Source organism: Montipora foliosa, chromosome 2, assembly GCF_036669935.1.
Source record: "Montipora foliosa isolate CH-2021 chromosome 2, ASM3666993v2, whole genome shotgun sequence".
In the NCBI taxonomy this organism is placed as follows: domain Eukaryota; kingdom Metazoa; phylum Cnidaria; class Anthozoa; order Scleractinia; family Acroporidae; genus Montipora; species Montipora foliosa.
The window spans coordinates 23284112-23308149 of NC_090870.1; the positions used below are offsets into that span (position 1 = coordinate 23284112).

General features: G+C 37.4%; 1 protein-coding gene across 1 annotated transcript in view; it reads right to left on the reverse strand.

Moving 5' to 3' along the window:
- Positions 1–667: 667 nt before the first annotated feature.
- Positions 668–24038, reverse strand: part of LOC137992700 (uncharacterized) — a 28649-nt gene continuing 5278 nt past the window's right edge. The window contains exons 3-10 of the mRNA XM_068838183.1: positions 20457–20599; positions 19567–19620; positions 17142–17208; positions 13199–13344; positions 12337–12384; positions 5060–5165; positions 4215–4262; positions 668–2188 (exon numbers count right to left, since the gene is read on the reverse strand). Of these exons, the coding sequence (XP_068694284.1) occupies positions 2091–2188; positions 4215–4262; positions 5060–5165; positions 12337–12384; positions 13199–13344; positions 17142–17208; positions 19567–19620; positions 20457–20599 (710 nt within the window). The 3' untranslated portion in view covers positions 668–2090. The remainder of the gene's footprint in view (positions 2189–4214; positions 4263–5059; positions 5166–12336; positions 12385–13198; positions 13345–17141; positions 17209–19566; positions 19621–20456; positions 20600–24038) is intronic.

Genomic DNA, 24038 nt, shown 5'->3' on the forward strand with positions numbered 1-24038 from the left:
GGGTATTTGTTTGGATTTAGATTCTTAAGATCACTCCTTTGTCGTCAAAACTTCGTGGTTACATCAGTTCCAGGCAGAGAAGTCAAATGAAAAGAAAGCGCCGGAATAATTGCCAGTTACAAATTTCGTCCAACGGTACGTTTGACTTGCTTTGAAAAATACACTGGAACACGAAAACGCGTAAATCTGAAGAAATATCAAGTGTTGTACACATGCTGTGGACCAATGAGTTTGTACAAGACGATGCTGTGCTAAAATAAATCTATGTAATGACATAGAAACAAATCCTGGGCCTACAATGAATAATATTGATCCAACCTTGACAGTAAAGGCACCATATAGTCAAGGTGATATAACAGTATTTGGTGCGAATGCTGGGAAACAATGCGTTGCTATGAGTTTGTGTGCTTTGATTTACAATAATATCAAAGGAATTAATACATGTAATGACCTGGTACAAATTATGGAAATGGGTAATGAATTGTATTCTGCACTGTCACAATGTACAGGGAAGGTGTATTTAATGAAAACAGAATTACCAGCAATGTCTGAGAAAACTTACCAGCTTAATTATAGTGAAAGCTACACAGGTAATCTACATAACAGTGATTCAATAATTGAGGGATATCAGCACAGTATACCTATAGACAGTGCATTTGAATCACTCTTGTCACAAAATTATTCTTCATTTATTCTGACAATAGGATGTATTGGTGTTAGTATCTATCATACTGATAATGGGAGTTATAAGATTTTTGATTCTCATGCAAGAGATGAACATGGCAGAAGCCATCCCCAAGGTTCATGTGCACTATTAGAAGTACCATCCATTCAGGGCTTAGTACAGTATTTTCAGGCTATGATCCTTACGATCCTAGAACGTCTTGTTTTTACCCAATAGACGCCAGATCAAACAAATTCTTAGACGAGAACTTGTAGGAAGAAGAAAAGAACACACTAAAATGTTGACAGCAGGCCCCAGTTGTTCGAAGGGTGGATAGCGCTATCCACTCATGATAAATCACTATCCACTGGATAACTCAATTGGTTTTGCTAGTGTTTATCCGCTGGATAGTGATTTACCTGGTGGATAGCATTATTCACCTTTTGAACAACCGAGGCCAGGTCCTTTCTTTTCTACGTTGCTTTCACTATAGCAAACCTGCTTACAAACCATTGTATTTTCAAAGAGGCTCTTTGAGAGTCATGGCCGAGCTTAAGCCCCACCCTGTGAAGTCTGAAAACATCCCTTGCAGCCCACAAAACAAACTGAACCCTGCACGAAAGTTTTGCCAACAAAACACGTTTAAACAAGTTCGTTTCAACATGTTCAACAGTCAGTCGGGACGGGATGAGAAAATCAAAGTCGGGACTGGCCTAAAATGGAAACTGAAGGCAGTCTCAATTTTGCCCGTGATTTTCTCGTCCCGTCCCGACTGACTGGCCCTGGGTTGTCCCAGGATAAGGGTGATACAATTGCAACTTTTCTGCTTTACCTTACGGTCTCTCAAGTTTAATATCTTTCTTCGATAAATTTGCAGCATATTTCATTTGAAAACGAGAATTCTCGACTCTAAATTGAGTTTTTTCAGGCGGAGTATATAAGGTGTCATCTGGTAATTATGCATTTAAGACTTTGCAGGCCTCCGAACTTCCAAGAAAAATTTCCCTCATAGTGTCTGTCCAATATCGTTGTAGAAAAAAATTATGTCTGTTGCGACGGCTATCTTTTCTCTACAGGGTATAAATAATAATCAAAATTAAATGTCAAAGTTGTCCACAGCAACACTCTGACTGCTTCCCTTTACTCCAAAGCTAGCAGCAGCTTAACACTGGCTCCCAGAGAGACACCTTATGGTAACCGTGTCACGTCTTTCCTTAAAAAACAAACTAACAAACAAGGAATCTTTTCCCCACACAACTGTCTGTTCTCCAAATCTTAACTTTGTGTGATGCAAAGGTCTTTTTCCCCCATTACACTTTATACAGCAATATTATGATTGACGCTGGCTTTATAAACGAACCCTGAGTCACAAACAGGGGAACATCTGCTTTTTTGCATAATTAGATTCCCTTGCTCATATCTGATTTCATCTCCTTGGAAAGAACTGTTCCAGGACAGAGTCATAAATGGTGGACAATAGTGTGTGTCCAGAAGCACTGTCATCTGACAAATGTGGGCTTTTTCCTGAAGAGAAGAACGAAACGTGGCATAAATGGAAATAAAGCATTCGTAAAAAAGGATGTCGGTCGTTTCGCCCACAGTGAAGTTGATTCGCCAACACACGTAAAGTCGTTTCAATGACACGGGAAGGATTTCTGCGAGAAATCGAACGAGTTTGAAGAAGAGAAAATTGTGCAACTTTTTTCGCTCGAGAACTGACGAAAGGTCTAATCGTCTTGTCTCAACTTCGTTTCTCTGACTCAGGAAGGGTCGAGTCACTCTTACAGTGGCTAATTGACCTTTGTTAACGTGGTCCCAGAGGTTTTACTTGAGCCGCGAGGGGGCTGCTAAGCTACAAACACGAGTTGCGGCTCAAGAGAAACCTCTGGCACCATGGTATGCCTTTGTCAACTCGTTTCATAAAAGCAAATTTTCCTAAAATAGTCGCGTTGGAAGTCATGTAATCGTGGATACCTTTGACAGAGACGCACAGCGAGTCGAATGCACGAAGTCCGTATTAAGCCTTAATTCAGTCAAATTAATCTTTTGCCGATAGTCAAAACGTTTGTTGCATGTTGGCGAAACGCCTTAACGAGTGTGGGCGAAACAATCACTTACCAGAAAAATTGGAATCAATGACAAAGTGAAACTGGAAGTCACTGACGCACGTTAACGAATCGAAAAGGAATAAATGTAAATTACTCATTACGAAAATATATCACAACTCAGGTCGACAGAAACAAGTTCATACGTTACATTGAGGATCGAAAGGGTTTTCAACTGAGAGCGCGCGCGTAAGCCACCCGCGCAATAGCCAAGTTTCGAATTGTTTGTACGTGAAAGCCTGGTAACTATTTTAGAGCATCAGGACGAGGCTCAGGGAAATAAAGACACGAAAAAGGCGCTTACTTTGAAAGCAAAACAGGCGAAAATGAAGTATTGTGCCATTTCCGTGTGCAAAAACAATTCCAAAAAGCGACCAGACCTCAACTTTTTCGATTTTCCGAGCGAGAAAAAGCTTCGAAAGAAATGGAGCACCTTTTGCCGGCAAGCTGACAAGGAGTTTCAGTCTACCGCGAACCTACACATATGTTCTTAGCATTTCAGCACCACTCTTTTTGACAGAGGGTTGACTTTGTTTCCTTCATTACTGTCCCTGTACTTCAGTTCCTCAGCCCAAGGTTTCAGCATATTGATTATTGTCATCAAACAAGTTAAAGTTGGAAGTTCTGTATAAAATTTCACGGACTCGTCATTGTTTATCAGGTTGTCCATGGAAAGTTCGCGTTTCACGGCTGCCTTGTTGTTGACTTTCCGTTTTACAATCTGGCTACAGTTTTAACAAGCTCCTCCATTTCTAGTTGATCAATGTCCGTTTGGCAGGAAACAGAAACAGACTTTTTTACCAACACGGAAGAGTCCTTACACGGGGACTTTTCGTAGCAAACTTCAGATCGCTTTCATCCCTTAAATTTATTTTTCCTCTTCCGGAAATAATTTGTTTTTCTCGTTCAGTTGGAACCTCTTGTGGGTTGAATATCGTTGGAAGCGCCCCGTTCACTAGAAAGGCCTTATATCGTTCCCATGGTAACGGTAATTTGGAGGAAAATGTCATGTAAGAAATCTAATAATACCTTTGAATTAGTAGGCACCGTCCTTAACAGCTAGTATGAATTTAAGACTAGTTAATTAATAATTAATTAAATGCTAATAAATGTCCATATGCTTCTTTAAATTCTTTTTTAAATTTTTTATATTATGTCCTTCATTAAAAAGATGATTTGGTAAGTCATTCCAATGTTTTATGATTCCAATTTATTCTTGCTGATTCCCGATGTATTTTATATTTAAGCATACTCCACACACGACACCGTGGTAAAGAGTGAGCACCCGCGAAACAAAAGTGCATGACCTACTGAGAAAAAAAGAAATGGGCTACAACCCAGTCCGAAGAGTAATGATAAATTAAATTACCATGAATTTCCTTACAACATTGTTTATTTTATAAAAAGAAGGCTCGATATACTAAAACTAGTGTTGTACACTGTACCTGTCTGTTTGGAATGGTCCCATTTTGTATTGAAGTCTGCAAGGCCATCTAACAACAAGGAACCAGAAAAAACAATCAGTGTGTCTTTGATGGACGTTCATCGTGTTGAACTAAGTGATACATCGGTAACTCAAAAGTGTATTTTGATCTCTGGACAGAAATTAAGCTCGCTTATACATGGCTGACAGAGAATCCCCAAAACTCCCTCTGTATATTTTCCTTACATCTGACACATTGTGATGAGCTCCCCAGAAAGTTTTCCTGTGATTGAATCATTTCCTGGTTAAATCGTATTGAGGTTACATTTTTTGTACTGATGGAAAATTAAAAGAAAGACAAAAATGAGTGTACAGTATGAGATCCAAAGTTTTTAAAATGTATTGAATATTGACATGTAAATTAATTGAAATCACAAATATTCCTAATTTTAAGGCCAAGCAACTAATTTAGTTTTCTTCCACTGGACATAAGTACAAAATTCACCTTACCCTCATTATTACGCCACACCAGAAACCCATAAGGGTTGAAACGTGTAACGCGCGTTCACAGCTTCCGAATATTCAGTGCGAACTGATTGGTTGAACGTTTCAGTGCTAAGTACCATATTTGGAAACCCCTCGCTCTTGTTGTTCCAAATATGGTACTTAGCAAACTGAATATTCAGAAGCTTGTTTCCCAGAACACAAGGGGCCGTTACACGTTTCAACCATTATGGGTTTCTGGCCACACTTTAATTGCATGAGCAAAACCTGAAAGGATGTGCTGTCATCTGTCCAACAGTTACAACACATCAATGCAAAAAGGACGTTTAATAATAAACGTTAACTGCATATACATGTACTTACCATCATCAATGTTCACAAGATCCTCATGTCTCTCTTCATTTCCACTTCCATCTTTCCTATGAGTGATGGTGTGCGTTTGATCACCAATTTTGCGTGTTACTGTTACCTGAAAAAAGGGGAAAGCACTTTCTAAAACACTGGATGAGATGGTTTAAAAAAAATATTCTGTAACCTGAATCAATACAAACATTGTTTTGCCAGATTTAACTGTAGTAATCTTACAGTAATTGCACTGAAATGACAGATAGAAAAGCAACTTGTGCAGTTGCATGCAAGCCGGAAAAAAAAAACCAGGCTTGCACATGATTTAAACCCAAGACCATGACATTTATGCACTCACTGGCCTGCACGTACTCAACCAAATGAGCTATTAAGCCTGCTGGTGGCTGGACTTTATTGCAAGTTCTAAGGTCATAAGTGTTGGGACACCTAACACCTTTCCAAGCTATTTCCCCCTCCGCCCTTTATACACTGTTGAATTTAAATCGTTTGAGAAAGCAAGACAAGTGTATGGAAGGCTCGACATCTTTCAACATTGTTTGGGGGGATAACTCATCATTAAGAGTGAAAGATTCAGTTTTAAAGGAATAGAAATAATTACTGGGTGGCAATCCCAGTCGGAAAATGTGTAATATTTCTCGGTTTTTTTACTGGGTTGCCAAACTCAGTCGGAATCTGCGTTCATTTTTCCGTTTTTTCATTTTTTTTCCGTGTCATGCAAAGTCTTTCCTGTCCCTCCCCTGCTAAGCAGTGTCATGGTGTGTAGAGTATTCTGCACTTATGTTTGGTAATTTGAGGGGGTACTTACTAATGCATATATTTTATCCAGTGGTCACAGTAGGACATTTAACTTTACCTGCAATGGCGTCGAAAGTCATTATAACGCGAATAGCGTTTTAGTGGATCTTTAAAAAAAAGATACCCTTATGGAGCTCACTAATGGAAAGTCAATTGGATAAAAAGGACAGGCGGTGAAAAATCATATCTGGAATCTTCAAACCGACGAGTAATGGTCTTCGATAACAACTGCATCTTTAGCCGTCGGATATCATCAGATGAAATTTGTTTCCAATGTTGTTTGTCAAACTGTGGTGTTATACAAAAGACTGAAACCAAATGGCAAATTCCGTATGGGTTTAAAAGGAATCAAACGCCTTGAATGCATCACATTGTTTTCTGAAGTCGCATCTCAGTTGTCTGGAAATTTGTAGTTATTTGTACTCAACTCTGAATAGTCTTCAGGTAAAAAAAAATAATAGGAAATGTGACAGCCAAGAATTATTTGAAAGAAAGCTTGTCGTCTATTTTATGCTTCATTATTCAAGGAAAAGGTTCTAAATGGAAACGGTTTGATCCTGAAATTTAGTTTGGTAATTTGACACGATTGAGTTTCTCGTCTTCACGCACATAATGAAATAGGAAGGGGTTTTTGCCTCTTATAGCAAATATGTTGTTTGTTTCAAAAAATATTTCGCTGGAAAAGGTGGCCCTTATGAATTTATCATGTTTTGTAATATGCGAGCTTAACTGGATAGTTTTTATGGCAATAGTAAAGCATTTTCGGGGCAAAATGAGGTTAGCGTCTTTCCATGCCTCGTGAGTTTGTATTTATTTAACTTGATTTCCACTCTCAAAATTACCTCCAGAACCTACTTTTTGTGTAGAATAAGCTTTTACAATGATGTTCTTGTCTTCTGTGGTGATACTTGACGATTCGGGAACATTTTGTGAAAAAATATTTATAACGAGTCACACGCACAACTTGATCGCCCGAACTTGCCCGCTTATGCGAAACATCCACTTGGCCTTTTGACATCCCATTGAAAAAAACTCAAAATATTCGCGGACCGGTCGATTTCCCTAAAATTTGAAGGGTAATTGCTAACGAAAAGAGAAAGATTTTCAAAATAACTAAAAATTCCTGTGTTAAGGATGAGAATTCGACGAAGAGGCAAATGCGACAAAATTTGTTGCGTGCGTTGCTATTTTTGCGTTTTGATTGTTATGCAAATTTTGACAGAGAATATTAAATTGTGAAAAAATATCTACGGATAGATCGTTAAAAAAATCTTTATTTTTAGTGGTTATTTGAACATAAAAGATGCAACGCTTGACGAGAAATAATATTTTTGTTAATAAGAAAAATCGGGACACGGTGAAAATGAGTTAACAAATTTGCATATGTGCGTTGAAATGTGATACGCGAGGAGACAGGAATTTTATTTCTCTGACAAATGATTTCGTCATTTTAGTGTAAAATGAAGTTTATTTGGGAAGGAAACTTCATATTTATTGACCATTTCCTCTGCTTTTGTGCTTGTCAGCATTGTGATTTGCGATAATTTGCAAGTATGTTTTTTTATATCGTAGATGTTCAGATTTTCAATTACATGGCCGCTCGGCAACCTGGCGATTGTGTAAATGGTTCACCCTGAAGTCAAAATAGATACGTTTTTTAAAGAAGGCTTCCCGACCCGACAGATGAACTGTAAATATTCAGTTAAATATTCAGTCAAATATTACAACAAAATTAAAAAACCAAAGACGGAAGTTTTACGTTGTTTTACTCTGAAAACGACGAACGATTAACATTCTTTCCCTTAGCTCGTTCAGTTGACACAAGGTGATCACGTGCACCTTTATGGTTACCTAGCACGTGATCATGTTCTTTCTTTTGACAAAACATCATAAAAGTCAGAGACTGCAGAAATTTTCGTGTTTTTACGATCGATTGTCATTAATCTTTCGATGAGAATTTGATTCAGAGTTATATATAAAACTATGTTTTTTTTTCTTGTCTTTTTCTTTTAACCCCTGGCTTTTACGGTACTTTTTGGTGCAAACGTAAAGCGAAACAACGTTTTGGCCTGGCATCAGATTAGACTAACAAGAAGAGGACTTATGAAGCGGAAACCACATCTTCAGTCCTTTCTTAGTGTGTGCAATAAACGTTTGCTTAGTGCAACTGCAAGACATGCATGACGTGCTGGAAAACGTCCGTCAGAGCAATTTGCAGTTAGTTTTTTGCAGACTAATAGTATTTATTTAAAGAAGAAACAAGCGAATTTTACTGAACAGCGTGTTTTGTTATCTTTAAACTGAATTTATTACCAAAGCTTAAAAAACTAAAAGACCTCAAAATGAAGGGCCTCTGCTGGCGCGACATGTGGGGAACGCTGCAGTGCCAACACGTACCACAGGCAACCCAGTGTACGCTTTATTGAGCGTCTTGTTATTTTTTATTTTTCTACTGGGTTGCCAGTATGGCAATCCCAGTCGGAAAATGCATAATATTTCTCGGTTTTTTAAATTTTTATTGTCATGAAAAGTCTTGCCTGTCACTCCCCTGCTAGGTGGTGTCTTTGTGCATAGAGTCTTCTGTGCGTGTTTCGTTAGGTTTGAGGGGACTGGGGTAATGCGTAGATTTGTCTGGTGCACACAGGAGAACATTTAATTAACCTGCAATGGCGTCGAAAGTCATTGTAACGGGAATAGCGTTTTAGTGCATATTTAAACAAAATAATTATACACTTATGGAGCTCAAGAATGGAACGTCAATTGGATAAACAAGACAGGTGGTGAAAAATAAATATCTGGAATCTTAAAAAGAGACGAGTAATGGACTTCGACAACAATCTTTCGCCCGTCGAGCTGAAATCGAAGTGAGCTGCATTTCTAATATTTTGCCAAGTGTGCTGTTATAAACAACACTGAAACCAAATGAAAAATTCTCTGGTAACTCAGTATGGGTTCAACAAAGACAGAGAAGGAATCCATAAAATGGATCTGTGATCTCAGTTGTCTGGCTATTTGTATTTACTTGTACTCAACTCTGCACAGTCTTCCGGTAACAATTGGAAATTTCACAAATACAAAGGCGACGAAAGTCACTGTAACGCGAATGCCGTTTTAGTGGATCTTTAAACAAAATATACCCTCATGGAGCTCAAGAATGGAACTTCAATTGGATGAACAAGACAGGCGGTGAAAAATAAATATCTGGAATCTTTAAAGGAACGAGTAATGGTCTTCAACGCAATTTCGTTTTTCGCCGTTGGATAGCAAGTGAGCTTTGTTTCTAATATTTTACTAACTTGGTATTATATAAAACGCTCACATGAAATGACAATTTTTTTATGGATTTAACAAACATTGAAGAAATCGAACGCCTTGAATGCATCACAGTGTTTACTGAAGTCGCATCTTAGTTTTCTGGCAATTTGCATTTATTTTGTACTCAACTCTGCATAGGTAAAAAAATTGGAAATGTGACAGTGAAGAATTATTTGAATGAAAGCTTGTCTCTTTTGTGCTTCATTATTTACGGTCAAGGTTTTTCGAAAAGGGTTCGATGTGAACTGTCAGAAATTTATTTCATTGCATATGCTCTGTGACACGGATTGTGTCTCTTGTTTGCATGCACGCAATTGAAATAGGGAGGGTTTTTTGCCTCTCATAGCAAATAATTTGTTTGTTTCAATAAATTTTTCGCTGGAAAAGGTTTTTGTGATATTTCCAGCCTTTGTGAATTTTAATATCATGTTGTCTAATTTTCGAGCTTAAGGACGTTCGCGCCCATTGCTACTGCGCATTTTTTTCGCGCATGTCACGCACACGTCCTGCATTGCAGACCACGAAGGTAAACACGATGCTAAAGGCGCAAACATCTTTCACAAGAATGGAACGTCAAAGCGTGTGGAATCATGGGATAGCTGTGGACCCAGGTCTTCTCGGAAATGTCCCGCAATGACGTGACAGTGCGAATAGACAATGGTTTTGAGAAATTCGCAACGATTTTACTCTCTTGAATGCTCGGTGACCCCCATTTTTCTTCCCGTAGATCACTGTCTTTCCTGATTTTGTCCATTTTACCAAAAAACAAAAAAAATCTGTACGTGAGAAGTTACAAATATTTCGTCTTTTATGCTCTCGCGCGACCGAAGTTTTCTTTCTTAGACTAATATGTATCGTCTTTCAAGGTATATTTCACCACAGAAAAAGACATCAGCTGCAAAAGTTTATTTAGTTATATTAGTTATGTTGAATTGAGTACGTTTACCTGATCTAAATTTCACTAATGTAGCTTTTTTATTGCTGACAGTTGTAAGCTAAGGTCGTCTTAAAATAACGCAATCTTCTAAAAGTGTACCTCATGATTTCGAAAACGAGCACGGTGACCCCCCTTTTTTTTCACCTTTTTGGCAAAAGTAGATCATTACCTTTCTGCGTGGCAAATTTAAAAAATTCTGTACGTGGGAACATTTTGGGCGCGAACGTCCTTAACAAATTTGTATACGTGGGTTGAAATGTGATACGGGTGGATTTTTGTGGTAGTGCTCTGTAAACAGCGGTGCAGAAGTCACGAAAATAAACAGGCCTGTTGGAAGCGTGCTTGAGTTTCAACAAAATGAGCCCCAAAGTCAGCAAAAAATTGTGACGCTGATGAATAATAAAGTAGCTGCTATTTCCAAAACGATGGATTTACCTGGTGACAAATAACCTCGCCTTGGAGAATAAATATTTGGTCAACCTCATGAGTTGGGCTATTGTGATCTTTGTGCTGAATTTGCACATTTCTTGTCAAACTTTATACCACTTGAAAAAAAAGAAAACTAACAAAAACAAAAACCCGGTATCTTGCCATCATTTGACACAGATGCTTCACTTTTTCGCGACTAAACACGCCGCGGTAACTTGATCACAGCGCCTGCTGAATTCGATGTCACTTTCGATTTTGCGATTTACTTGTGCAGCCAAAAGTACAATAACAAAATTAAACGTATTAAAAATCTCCCAAAATGTTTTTCGCTGATGGTAACTTTTTACATTCAAGGTTCAAAATTAATGTTGTTTTCATGTCGCGAATTTTGTTGGTGATGGCAAAATATTTTATTCTCGATCGACCGTCCTGAAAACTTCCTTCTGCTCTTCCTAAAAACTGTGTAGCAATATTTATTTACTTTTGCATCAATAATTGTTTTGCATAAAGCAAGCTAACAAAATCTGTACCTTGCTTAGTTCGCATTTTTGAGCGTTACAATAGAATTTTCGGTCCTATGCTTTTGTTGCAAATTGGTATATTTTTTAGGTCACCCATCCAGATACTAACCCCGCTGGACAGAGTTAACTTCAGTGAACTCTTGTATTACAAACCTGTCAGACGCTCAGAGTGCATGCTTAAACTTGTGGTGAAAAGAATTTGTGAGGGAACTTGAAAATGATCAACATGTCAACCAAGAAGCCAATGTTTCTCAATTCCCTTTTATTTTCTTCAATCTTTCTGGGTTTAGTACATTGCTAGTAACCTCATGTCTTCTCAGGGGGCTATTTACCTAAGACTTCTACCATGGCACTACCATGACATAGAATACCAAACAATATCGTGTACTGTTAGAGCTACATGTACATATTACCCAAAGACAACTTGAATCTCGTTGAAGACAAAACGCAGCTCAGTTGAACTAAATGGAATAAAGCGCTGTCTTACTGCATTCCCACACGTAAGCAAGGCGTGCCTATTTTTTCTAAAGATGACAAGAATTTCCTCTTTCTGACAAATGATTAATAGACCGGTAGCCAGGTTTCGTCGTATGAACATGTGAGCAAAAGGGCCTCTCCTGGTACGACTTGTGGGTTACCCCTTCAATTGTCTTAATGATCCCCGACTTGAAAAAATTGCCTGGAACGCTGCAGTTCAATACCACCCAACCCAGTCCCTTCTGCTTTTGAGTAACACATACCACAGGTAACCCAGTGTACGCTCATGGAGCGTTTAGTTAAATGAGTGTTAAGTTTAATAGGCTTTGTTTTGAACAGTAATTAGTTTCCCATGGACTTATGACCTGCATTGTAGTGATCCCATTAAAGTTGTGAATGAAAATTGTCTTCAGAACAATATGACATTTAATTCTGTGAATTGCAAAATGGAAATAGTAACAATAATAATAAATAATAATAAGTTGGAAAGATTAGTATATCATGGCAGTTGCCGGTAGATGAGCAACAGCAGTTGGAAGCAAGCCTGCAAAACTAGAATGGGATATGACCCCTTGAATGTGGAATTGTGCTACACATGCTCTACCAACTGAGCTGCCAAGCCAGCTGGGACCTAGTCAATAGTTGTTAATTTGAATTCAAGTTGCATGAAGCTAAGCTGGGATAAACTACATGTGTATGCAGCCAAGAGGCGAAAACTGGGTAGTGGATACAGAATATGATTTACTTACCTTTTTTTTAGTGATAGCAACAAAAAAAATGACATAGAAAGTTTTAAATACCTCTTCCCTCCCATTAGATTTTTTTCTTGTGGTCCTTTGTTCAGTGACCTGTTACCAAAAAACATTGACTTCATAATTTTATCCACAAATTCAATGCATGACGAACCCTAATTTACAGCATTGCACAGATACATGTATGTGTAGCTACCCCTCATACAAAATTGCATAATTACATGTAGATACTGTAGCAGTTCGGACTTGCAAGTGATAAGATGGACAATTTGTTGTTCATACTGATATGTTGTGGTACAAACTCTTAGTAAGCTTTGTAGTTTGATCTATTTTCCATTGTTTAAGGTCATCTGTAAACAAATATACAATCATGTATACAATGTATGTACATGACTTTAGACACTGTAATGGAGCAAACCCTGCAATATTGAAAGACGCCTTGCTTGAAAAATAATAAAATCCATGGCTCTAATAAGCTAATAACTAAAGGTACATGTGACTTGAAACTGGACTGTTGCATGTTTGTGTTATGTCTTTTAAAAAGACTAGTTAGTGTATGATAGACAAGACAGAAGACATTTATATAGTGTAAGCACTTGCACCAGTAAAAAGGTGTTCAAAGTCCTTATTAAATTAAAAAAAAAACACCCCAATATAATTGATTACATTATCACCTACTGTCACAGTGTATTTACTCCGCATAATTACATAACCATAGATATTACTGTTTGTGAGGATAGTTTTGGTCAAGTTCCATCTTTAATTCTGTGTGCTCTTAACTTCCTTATAATAAACAACTCAATTTAAACTTTCACTACACGACTTTGTCTGGTCAGTCTGAACTCTTACTTGTTCTTGGCGGCCAGACCTAAAAATACCCCTCAAACCTTTATCAAAATATTTTACTCACCCCATTTGAGTCAATGATAGTTGTGACACTTGAGAATGATGATGTTGATGAGGGTGGAACACACCGTTGTGGCATGTTGTGATCATTCCTTGGACTCAAAATGTCATCCAAGCTCTGAGCTCCCATTTGTACTTCATTGTCAAGGTCTTAAAGAAGAAAGGAGGAGATGTCTTGTTACTCGTACCTTGGGACAGTGCTCAAAATTAGCAGTCATCTGCTTGTCTGACACGACCAGAAAGTTTACTGGAAAACTACCGTAAAGACTCGTGTATAAGCAGCACTTGTGTATAAGCCGCGCCCACAACTTTCGAGCATGATTTTGGAAAAAATAAGAAGTCCAAAAAAGCACTCTTGTAAAAAAAGTTGGTCGTTTGTTCGCAGATGTTAGCAATAAACTTGACGAAATCTTATGTTGCGTATTTGCAGCGACATTAATAAGTTAATAAACTCTGAAATTGTGCGGTTTATACACGAGCCTTTACGGTAGTTTTTACATGTAGTAAAATAAAGAGGTTGGTTGCCCAAAGAAAAAAACAATGGACAACCTAACCAAGACTAGAAAATGTATTGCTCTGCGCACCTGACGATTTTCTGTTGTCAAAGTCTGATAGTACTGTCACTACATGTAAGTCAACAACAATTAATTTGCCACCGTTGAGCATTTTTCCATTTCTGAATATCTGTGGCTTTTACAAAAAATTGTCAGATAGGAAAATTCACATGTAGCTGGCGATGGAGATTGAAGAATCCATTTTGAACATGCTAGAACTTACAGTAAACCCAGTCTTCCAAAGAGAAAAAAACACACAGGCGCCCACTTAGAAACTATGTGACACTGAAGCTCCAATGTCATGCAATTGCATCTCAGCACGGCCTGCATTTAGACGTAGGGGTTTCTCAATGGGCAACCAAGCATTGAACAGGGAAAACCTGGAATTTTTCTTAATTTCGAGCACTGCCTTAGGATGACCCATTATTTTTAGCCTGGTACAATACAAGCTTCTAAGAAGTAGAATTCAGTGAAATGGTTGGGGTTGAGGGGCAGGGGAAATTTGTACATATCAGACCTAATAATTTTTGGTAAAAGTAAAGAATCCAATCCCACTGGCGTGTCGGCCGACACGTTGGCCGATCGACACACTATAAATGCGTTGGTCGAAAATTAATACTCTTTCGAATTTTGTTTTTTCTTTCAGTTGGAAGCAAGAACAACTTTGTAAGGAACAACGAAAATGGGTAAGAAAGCCTGCAATCAAAGGCCACTGGTAATGTACACATTTTCTCACAGTCTTTTGTGTGACAATATGGATCTCATATTAAAATGATGCAGTTTAAATTAACGGAGACGATGTTAACTCTTTTGGCCCTAAGAGATTGCATGCCCACAGGTGACTAAATCTGTCTGGCATTGCACAGTGTAAAGTCAGATTGTAAGCATTTCCCTTACGAAGGAAAGCCTTCAACTTACATGTACTGGGCTTCTGATAGGATGCAGAAAAATATTAAAGATTACGTGAAATTGTTTGGCAGTATTATGCGTAAACATGCATTGATTAATATGCGGAAATTACACCGGATCATGCAGAAATTTAAAAAAAAATTTATAGAATTAATAATTCGGCCCGTCCAATGTATTAATTTTACATGCTTATGGTAAATCAGGACTCGAAATTGCGACCAATACAGTCGCATTTGTGACTGAATTATTTCCCTTCGCGATTAAGATAGGTATCTGGAGGAGTCGCCAATTTTTAGCCTGTGTACAGCTGCCCGCTCTCTGAAAAAAATTGTGATTTACCGTTGATCATGTTCAATACCACGTGATTTTTCCTGAAATGTGTGGAAAATGATTTGATTGGTTATTACCCATCGATCATTACATCATTGAAAGAACAAGTTTTGATTGGCTTTTATTTTTATTTCTCCATATCAACACCACCACAACCACCACCACCGTGTTATTTTACAATGAGTTCAGGTTCGTGTGTACTTTGCGCGCGGTAAAAAAATATGAAATCTTTATGATGGTCAAAGAGGTTTTCCTTTAAAGTACGAGCGGAATTGTTATCTATGGAGTGGAAATCAATTCTACGTACATTAATTTTTTTGTAGGAATTGTTGCCAGCACTAAAGAAACGAAAGCGTTCCTGGCGAATCTTCACGAGGTAAATATAGCACTATTCAAAAGATTGTCTACTTGAAAACGTCTCCCGCTATCCCTTACCAGTCCGCAATGTAATCCCAACGCCTTACTCGGACCAGCCCAGCCATTCTTAAGAACAATCTATGAAGCGTGTTACCCTGGAAGATTTGAGATGTGAAAAATAAAAGCTCATCCGCAACGATCTGTGCGACTCTGAAGATCAGAGCCGAACCCAGTTGGAAGATTTGCAAATACATCCTTTCCTTTAAAGAGTGCTTCTATGCTATGAAGCCAAGGTATCTTAAAAACTATCGGAGACGCTCTTCAATGCACATTTGAAATCTACCTCATTGACCACCCCTTTGAGAATTTAGCTCCAAAGAAATATGAGCCATGCAAATTTTGGTCAGCGTAGATCACTTAATAATGTTGCAAAATTATTCAGGAACATGATTTCGGAGAGCAGGTGGCTGTACACAGGCCACAGGCAGACCACTCTATGTGTTCGTGGTTTAATAAATGTTTAATATATGAGCCAAGAGAATCTACGAGGGTTATGAATAAAGCTCTGAAAGCGTTTTAAATCTACCAATCAGCGCTTGGCTTCCCGCGGCAGCCTGCCGCGGTTCAAATCCCGATTGGTACATTTGAAACGGTCTGCATTCCTTGAATTCCTTTGGTCGCTGAGTTTGGCACCGATCATATTGAGAAAGCTGTATTTGTGACTTCAGCATCGATTTTCTCAGAAAATGTTAGAGGGATGAAGCTCAAATTCGGGGAAGAGATAGAGAAAAAACTCATCTAGGTATCAAAGATCCGTCACCATTCAGGTGAGATTTTCAGTAATTTTTAGTTAATTCCAGTTTGAAGTAAAGGATGTCGCGGCTGATGGCCTTGTCTCCCTCTCGTCTTAACCGTCACCGGCCAAAAGTAATTTTGCTATAAGACGCTTTAGACGGCCCAAGACGGCGGAAAAACACCATACATGAATCGATTAAGGTTTCATTTAACTTTATTGGGATATTCAGACCGAGATTTGATTTAGATGTGAAATGTTCAGAGCTTTACTCATAACCCTCATAGATTCTCTTCGTTTCATATAAACATATATGAAACCACGAACACATAGAGTGGTCTGCCTGTGCACAGGCTACCAATTTTCAACCAGCTTTCGCCACTAAAATAAAGCAATTATTGGCATTTTGCCAAAACTTTTGCTAAAAATAATTATAAAAAAAAAATTAATTTCTCATTTTTAATTTTGTTTCAATTTGGTTGGACCACGATCCATTCCCTCCACCATTTTAATACCATTTTTCATACGTTTTAGCAGGCTCCTATTCTGTTCATCACAATGGCTGTTCGTACTTTTACAAATGATGCAATTTAATTTGCAACTACAACTTGGGGTAAATTTTGATATCTTGTTGCATTTTTTTTTTAATTCAAGCCTAGGGTGTGTTTATATGAAAACGGTTTAACTAGAATCTACAGTAGGCTCATTGCTGAAAAATGCGTGGAATTTGACATCTTGTGAAAGAATCAACGTTAAAGAAAATATTAACGCATTTCAAAATAGTTAATCTCTTTGGATTGTACGCTTGTGAGGATGGTACAATGTAATCAGCTGCTTTATCACTAATATCAGGCAATTCTGTTTTATGCGGAAAATATTGTGATTATGCGGAGGATGCAGATTTTTGGGAATTATGCGAATCTGCATCGCCGCATCCTGTCAGATGCCATGCATGTAAGTTAACAATGCATGGCCTTTTAAAACCACAGAGGCAAGCAACCTACCTCTATCCATCTGATCGTTTGGACTGGGCCTCACTCCACCAAATGGAATTCTTAACAGGTCACTAAACTGCAATAGTCATCAAAAGTTTGATATGCTAAGCACAGCACGGTTTCTACTAGTCTGTCAATGACTTGAACAGTGTTGTAAGAAAAAAGAAACATTTTGCATTGAAAATTATTCATTAACCGTACCCTGATACAGCTTGACATCAAACAAGAAATGTCATTTTGAATTACGAGTCAAAATAATTTAATCTGTCTTAAAAATTAATTTTTTTTGTCACCTTCAACTCACACATACCCAGAATAAGAAAATCAAATTATTATTATAATTATAGAGGACAATCAATCACTAGACCAATTAAAGTATTTTACATTGAATGACAGTCACAGTAATTGAAAGGTTGACCAGCGTAAGTTCATTGCAAAAATGGAGCTTAATTTTTCCCTACACTAAAAGTTATACAAATTCATTTACTAGTTTAAACTTAGTAGTTTACACTTTACAAGCTATCACTTCTTGAACAATAGTCATTATTTTACACGATTTTATTCATATTTTAGTAGTATTTCATTAGGTAGTTTTTATATTGTAAATTATTTCTGAAAAGCCATTTCATTGGAAATTTAATAAAGTTTATTATTATTATTATTATTATTATTATTATTCCTCGAATAATAGCCGTCCCTCGATTAATCGCCTCCCTCGAATAATCACCCACCTTTGACCGAAATACTTAAAAATAATCGCCCCCCTCCCCCTCCCCTCGCCATTTTCTCTTTCTGTTATCCCCACCCTCTCAAGTTAAAAATTGGCAACTTGGGTAACAAACAAGCTTTTATTTATTTTTTGATTACCGTAATCAACGAAACTAATTTGAAGCACTAAACAGCCCATGTTCGGTTTATATTTGATTAGATTATTTTTTTGATTTAATGGTGTAATAAAACAAAATATTTAAAGGCACGACCCTCTGTGAGAAATCGCTCCCAGCTATTATTCAAGGAAATACGGTACTCAAGTATGCATGGTACCCACAGATATAAAAATAGACATGAAGAAGTTCCTTTGTCATAATTATTTTAGCAGTAGAAAGAACTTTCCAAGTGAGCCACATCAGATTATGAGTTGAAACAGTGGGATGTTTTACACAACGTCCGCCAATAATTAATGGTACTACACTAGTCAAAAAGGCGAGAAATGTCTAAAGCCCCTCCTGCCCAATAGCTATCAATGCCTGCAAAGTTGACAGTTACCGACTTGCTCTGCAAACAAAAGTTTCAAGTGCTGAAGCGCCAGACTTACATGTCCATATTTTTTAAGACTTCGTACATGTATTTCCTACCCTATTACTACATGTACTTTAACTTGAACAGTTTTGTTGTCTATTGTGCTACTTTTAATTACAAACATTTCTGTTATTTATACACATTGAACAACTATGAAATGACGGAATCAGATATTTTGTTGTGAACTGTTAGTCATAGAAATACAGTACAGTAACTGTATACTTTAATGTTACTTTTATTATGCCGTAAAGTTACAAGTTGGCACTGAACTTTGTTTAAAGCCAGTAGATCGCTTGAAAGAGTGTTGATTGTTCTATTGTTTCCTTGCATGAAGTGTATTTGTATGATACGCCATTAAAATTGACATTAAACCACGCCCAGTGAGTATTTTTAGTGATCCTGTATTATTAAAGCAGACACCTGTATTAAGTGGCCAGTTTCTCAAGTCGCGAGGGTGGCCGTTATATACAGGTTCAACTGTATCTGTCTTGCACAGATCTCTTTGTGATCTGCTCCAACTGGAGCTGGGAAAAGTCTGACCTTTGAACTAGTCCCATACGCTTTTGATCGTTTACTTGGAGAGGATTCCAATGGTATTGTCTTCCTAATTGTTCCACTGATTTCACTCACAAAAGATTTGGTCTCTAGCCTCAAATGCTGTGGCATTAGAGTGTCATATGTACAATGTCGGAGACAACATATTCAAAATCTTAAGTATAAACTGGTGTTTGGAAGTCCCGAAGTGAATGGAACAAAAAATTTTAAAATGCATGTGTATTCAGCGACGAGAGTCATTGCATTGCTAAATGGTAAGCTTACATGTAAGTTTCACTAAGATGTATCTTTTAATCCCAATCTAGCACGTCTCCTACCTGATCTTTCATGAGTGAAACCAAGTGACTTTCTTGACGATTCGAAAGCATGCGCTTTCCCTTAATTGTTAATCTTTCGAATTAGTGTTTTGTTTCTATCAGCACAAATTAAGAGACAAAGTGTTGCAGGTCCAAAAAATACATGTACCACTGGAGATCTCCTTTCCAAGCGGTGACTCGAGATTGAAATAAGCTTTCGTTTTATTTCATCTTATTTTGTTTCTGATACCTTTAGCACAAAGTCAAAAAACAAACTCACTCACCAGTTCAAATGGGCTGAAAGAAGGAAAACCATCCAAGGGACTACTAGCTTCATGCTAAACATGCAGAAACACAACAACAATAAACAAATCTTAACTGAAAAAAAAATTGACAAATGTGCAGTAAATACCAGTAGGAAAGCCACACCCCAAGTTTAGAATCTCAAGATTTTTAAAAAAAAATTCTCCATGGGAATTCAGCCAAGTCCACATTACAGCTGTACCTTGACCTTGAATCGATCATTCAATTTGAAGGCTATTAAAATAAGGCTCAAATTTTAACCACACATTTTAACCCATTTTAACCCTTGTAAACTTCTTGGAAACAAGACTGATTTTCCTTGTGAACTTTTCCCCTGTAATGTTGATAGTTCATTTGTTTACCTTCTTTGCTTAGTAACCAGGCATTTTGTTTGTGGAAAGAAAGCTTGTTCAAAGCACACTGAAAATAAGTCAACAATTATTATCTACAGGCATGTACTTTAGAATCTAGAAAAACTGGACGTTTTGCTTGTGAAAGGGAGGTCAATAATTTATTTGACAAATTTGCTGACCTAGAAAAAGTGGGCCATTTCCCAAAGATTTTATGCAGCATCTGTTGATGGTTAGTTAAAAAATACTTTCTTTTTTGGGGGGTTTCAGGGTTTAAGGGAATTCTTTCAGGATGATAAGCTGCACCCCCGTGAAAAGAATTGTGACTTATTTAACTGTCACAGTGTTTACGGTACTTTGTTTTAAATTGTGAATTGCTTGAAAAGCTGTCAATTAATTAAGGGTAGAGGGTGAAGGTACAAGTCATTATGCTGTGGATAGCAACCAACATGCACATGTTTTATACAAATGTAGTAATCAATGTATCTATGCATGTTGGTGAAATTGTACTTTACCCATACCTCGTGTTCAATATTGTCCATTTCTGTAGACAAATAAGGTCCTCTAAGCATTCTCTTCCTCAGTGATTCTGAAGATTCAGGAAAGCGTTCCTGTGGTGGCTGCCCTAATGCTAAATTAGGTGGGATATCAATGCCAGGGGTACCTATAATTATGAGAAAGGAAACTACTTAATTTTATTTCTTTTATTTTACGCCCTATATACAGTCATGTAATTTTGCATTGTAGATTCTATGTTTTTTCGTTTTTAAAAAGAGATTTGACATCTGCCCTTCCATTCTTTGGGCAAACAAGCAAATTATTTTGTAAGCTTGATCTTATTCTTTGAAATGTCAAAATGTCAAACTCATTAATAATTCATACATGTAAGTCAGTCAGCCAATTGCATTGCCCCATTCTGGTCACACGGACCAGTTTGAAACCCAATGAAATACACTAATAAAAATTTATTGTTGATTACTATTAATGAATTTCAAACAGGAGTGACCTTTGAAATCAATAACTTCAAACACATGTGTTTTGAAATGAATTACTAATATTTCAAAAACAAGTACAAAATGGCTCTTAACCCTTTCACTCCTGTGGAGTTTCCCATTGACGAGTTTATTGTCTGGCGTTAGACAGAGTAAAATCTGTAAGTCTCAGTGGCCCTTACAGGAGTGAAAGGGATAATTATTATAACTCTGACCATTTGTTTTTACAATGCTTAGAATTCGGAAAAGCACAGGCCACACAATCTTCTTCCTCCTTCCAGCTTTTAGGGGGTCTAAATCTGCTCGCTGCAGTCTCCATCCTGATACAGCAACAAGTGCTTGCTCACAGTGCTCACATGCTTCTGAGCAACCATGAGGCGTTATAATTTCTTTTGCTGGAGAAGTAATTTCAAAAACTTGTGTGTCATGCTTCATTGGATATCCAAACCCACGAAAACATTTAAACCACCCGGCCAATGGCCTCCTGGTTTCAAATGTTTTCTTGCGTTTGGAAATCCAATGATCGAAGCATTACAACTTGTTTTTGAAATATTACTACAGATGAGTAGCACAATCATGATGTACATTTGGGAAACCAGTATCTTGAACGAACACTTCAGGCCATATCTCCGCTCGTAAAAAGTGCTAGCCACTCACATTTCGCAGATATGCTTCTTACATGTTAAGTAACATTTACTGTGTAGATTAGCGAAATCGGTGGCTTAAGTTTAGAATAAACGGATTCGGTTGTCCACTTTAGGGACAAAAAATGGCGCGTCACGCGTAACACACAAACTAGTAAGACAAGCACAACAAGGTTCTTCAGACGGCTTGTACTTTATTTCTCACAACAAAATCAACAACATATTTCACATACACAATGTTGCAACCAGTAAATTTATAAAAAAATTGTGGTTAATTTCTCACCAATGACTGAGAAAAGAGGGCGAAAAGCACAACAGTCTTGAGCGTCACGCTCCTAAAATCTTCAGTGCTGTTTTGCAATTTGCGTCTGTAACCCACGGATGTTTTGTGGTTAGGCAGAATAAAATATAGTTCGAGAATGCTCATTTGTGGTAGTTGCTTTGGAGAAAGCTTTACCGAAAATTTCTCAGCACACGAGAAGCCAGAGCATTTTTTCTCAGTCTGAAACACTAAGTCTTTGTCTGCCATTACAATTTGCCTTAGGACCAAAGCACAACTTCGCAAAATGTCCTCTGTATCTTGCTTGTCCGAGCAGGACAATCCATTTATAATCCGACCCCCCCCCCCTATGGACAAGGTCCATCAGAATTCCACTGGTAGGAATCTTTTTTCAAAGGCACCAACAAAAAAGTGAAGGGGTAGGATAGGTTTTTTCAAAGGGTTCCGACAAAAATCCGACCAGTAGGAATCTAATCATCCATAGGGGGGGTTCGGATTATAAATGGAATGTCCCAGCTCACAATTTACAAAACCCAAAGAAAAACAGAATGCTCATCTCATGTACAAACTACACGCCAAAGCTCAGAAAGAAAGAATTCAAATTGTGAAAGAACGAGACCTCTTTGTGAGTCTGAAACACTTCTTGACATTCAGAGGTTGACAAAGCGAATTTAGAGCGTGAAAGAACCAAAAGTTTCCCCTTGCAGATCTGCCATTACGTTTCAAAACGTTCCCTCAGAGCAAGCTTTGCTACCAGGCCTTGACTTGTTTTTATCCAGTTAAACCGGTTTTTTCCGGACTTCAGCCCATTTTGCCCTGTTTTTTGCAATCCATGTGGAAAATTTCACGGGAATTTCTCAATTGCGAATCAAGCGAAGCATATAATCAACTCTGAAATTAACATTTCTGTTATGTCAAAAGTTAAAAATGAGAATATTTCGGGTTATTTAACAATTTTTTAGGGTAATCTAGGCAAAATGAGGAAATTACCATGCCTGCAAGGGGTCATGGGTAAATTTAAAATTGCTTATTTTTGATCCATCAGTACAAAAAAATTTCATTTTACATTAAGATATCGGCTTAAGAGGCTATTTGATTTTGTCAGGTTCCTTTTCATACAATTTTATGACAGCATGAAAAATTTTGTAAAATTTCACTATGTTACACAAATGTACATCATGATTGTGCTACTCAACTACAGCTGTACAATCTAGTTTTGAAAATGTCAAAATCTTTAAAACTTCTTTAGCCAACAAGTTATTTCCAAAAAAAAAGAAAAAGGAAAAGATTTATATATAATTATTATATTACTGTCTTGAACTGTTTTGAACAGAACTAGGTGCTAATTAATTTTACAATCAAATACCAAATGACAGTGGTGTTAATTGTACAAGCACAGGTGGATGAACAAGAGAAGTATATAATTCAGAGATTTTGTTTTTATCCACCAACATGGCAAAAATGACCACACACGGAATGTGTGGTCACATTTCACACAGGGAATGTCACACATTTAAAGGTATGAGTCATCAATTTCTACTTATACAATTTCTACTTGTACATTGTTTTTAATCTTAACTGAATTTCCTTGTAGATGGTTTGTCTGAATGGTATCTTCAGCCAGGGAAATATAACTTTAACAGGGTCCATTATTTAAAATAATGTCCACTTCTGGGCTGAGCTCCGGCAAGCAAGGTATTAGCTTTTTCATTAAACAAGGTTCACTACAATGGAAACCTATAGGTTTAACACATTCTGGTCCCAAATAACCTAGGGTTTCTAAGTCCACTGGTCATGCCACCATAATGATAACAACTTTTTGACTGGTGTTGCGTGTTAAATTTTTTTGGAAGTCCTGAGACCCTTTTATCTTGCTTTTTGTATGTTTTATATAATTTTGCTTACATACATGACTTGACTGCATAAAAATTATGTGTTGCCTTGATTTAAGCGGTTGCTGTTGTTAAGAACTTAGAGAGTAGTGTTTACCTGCATCTACAGTGAGTAGTGGGTGTTATCCACCCAAGCCTATAGATGGTTTTCACCAGATGTCACAACAGCCATGTTGGTGCACAGAACAATAAAGAAAAAAGTCTTTTGGGAATTTGACTCTATTATAATGCAAAAAATGAGCCATAATTTGCTATTGTTTTGCACACCAACATGGCCGTCTCATCACGTGATCGA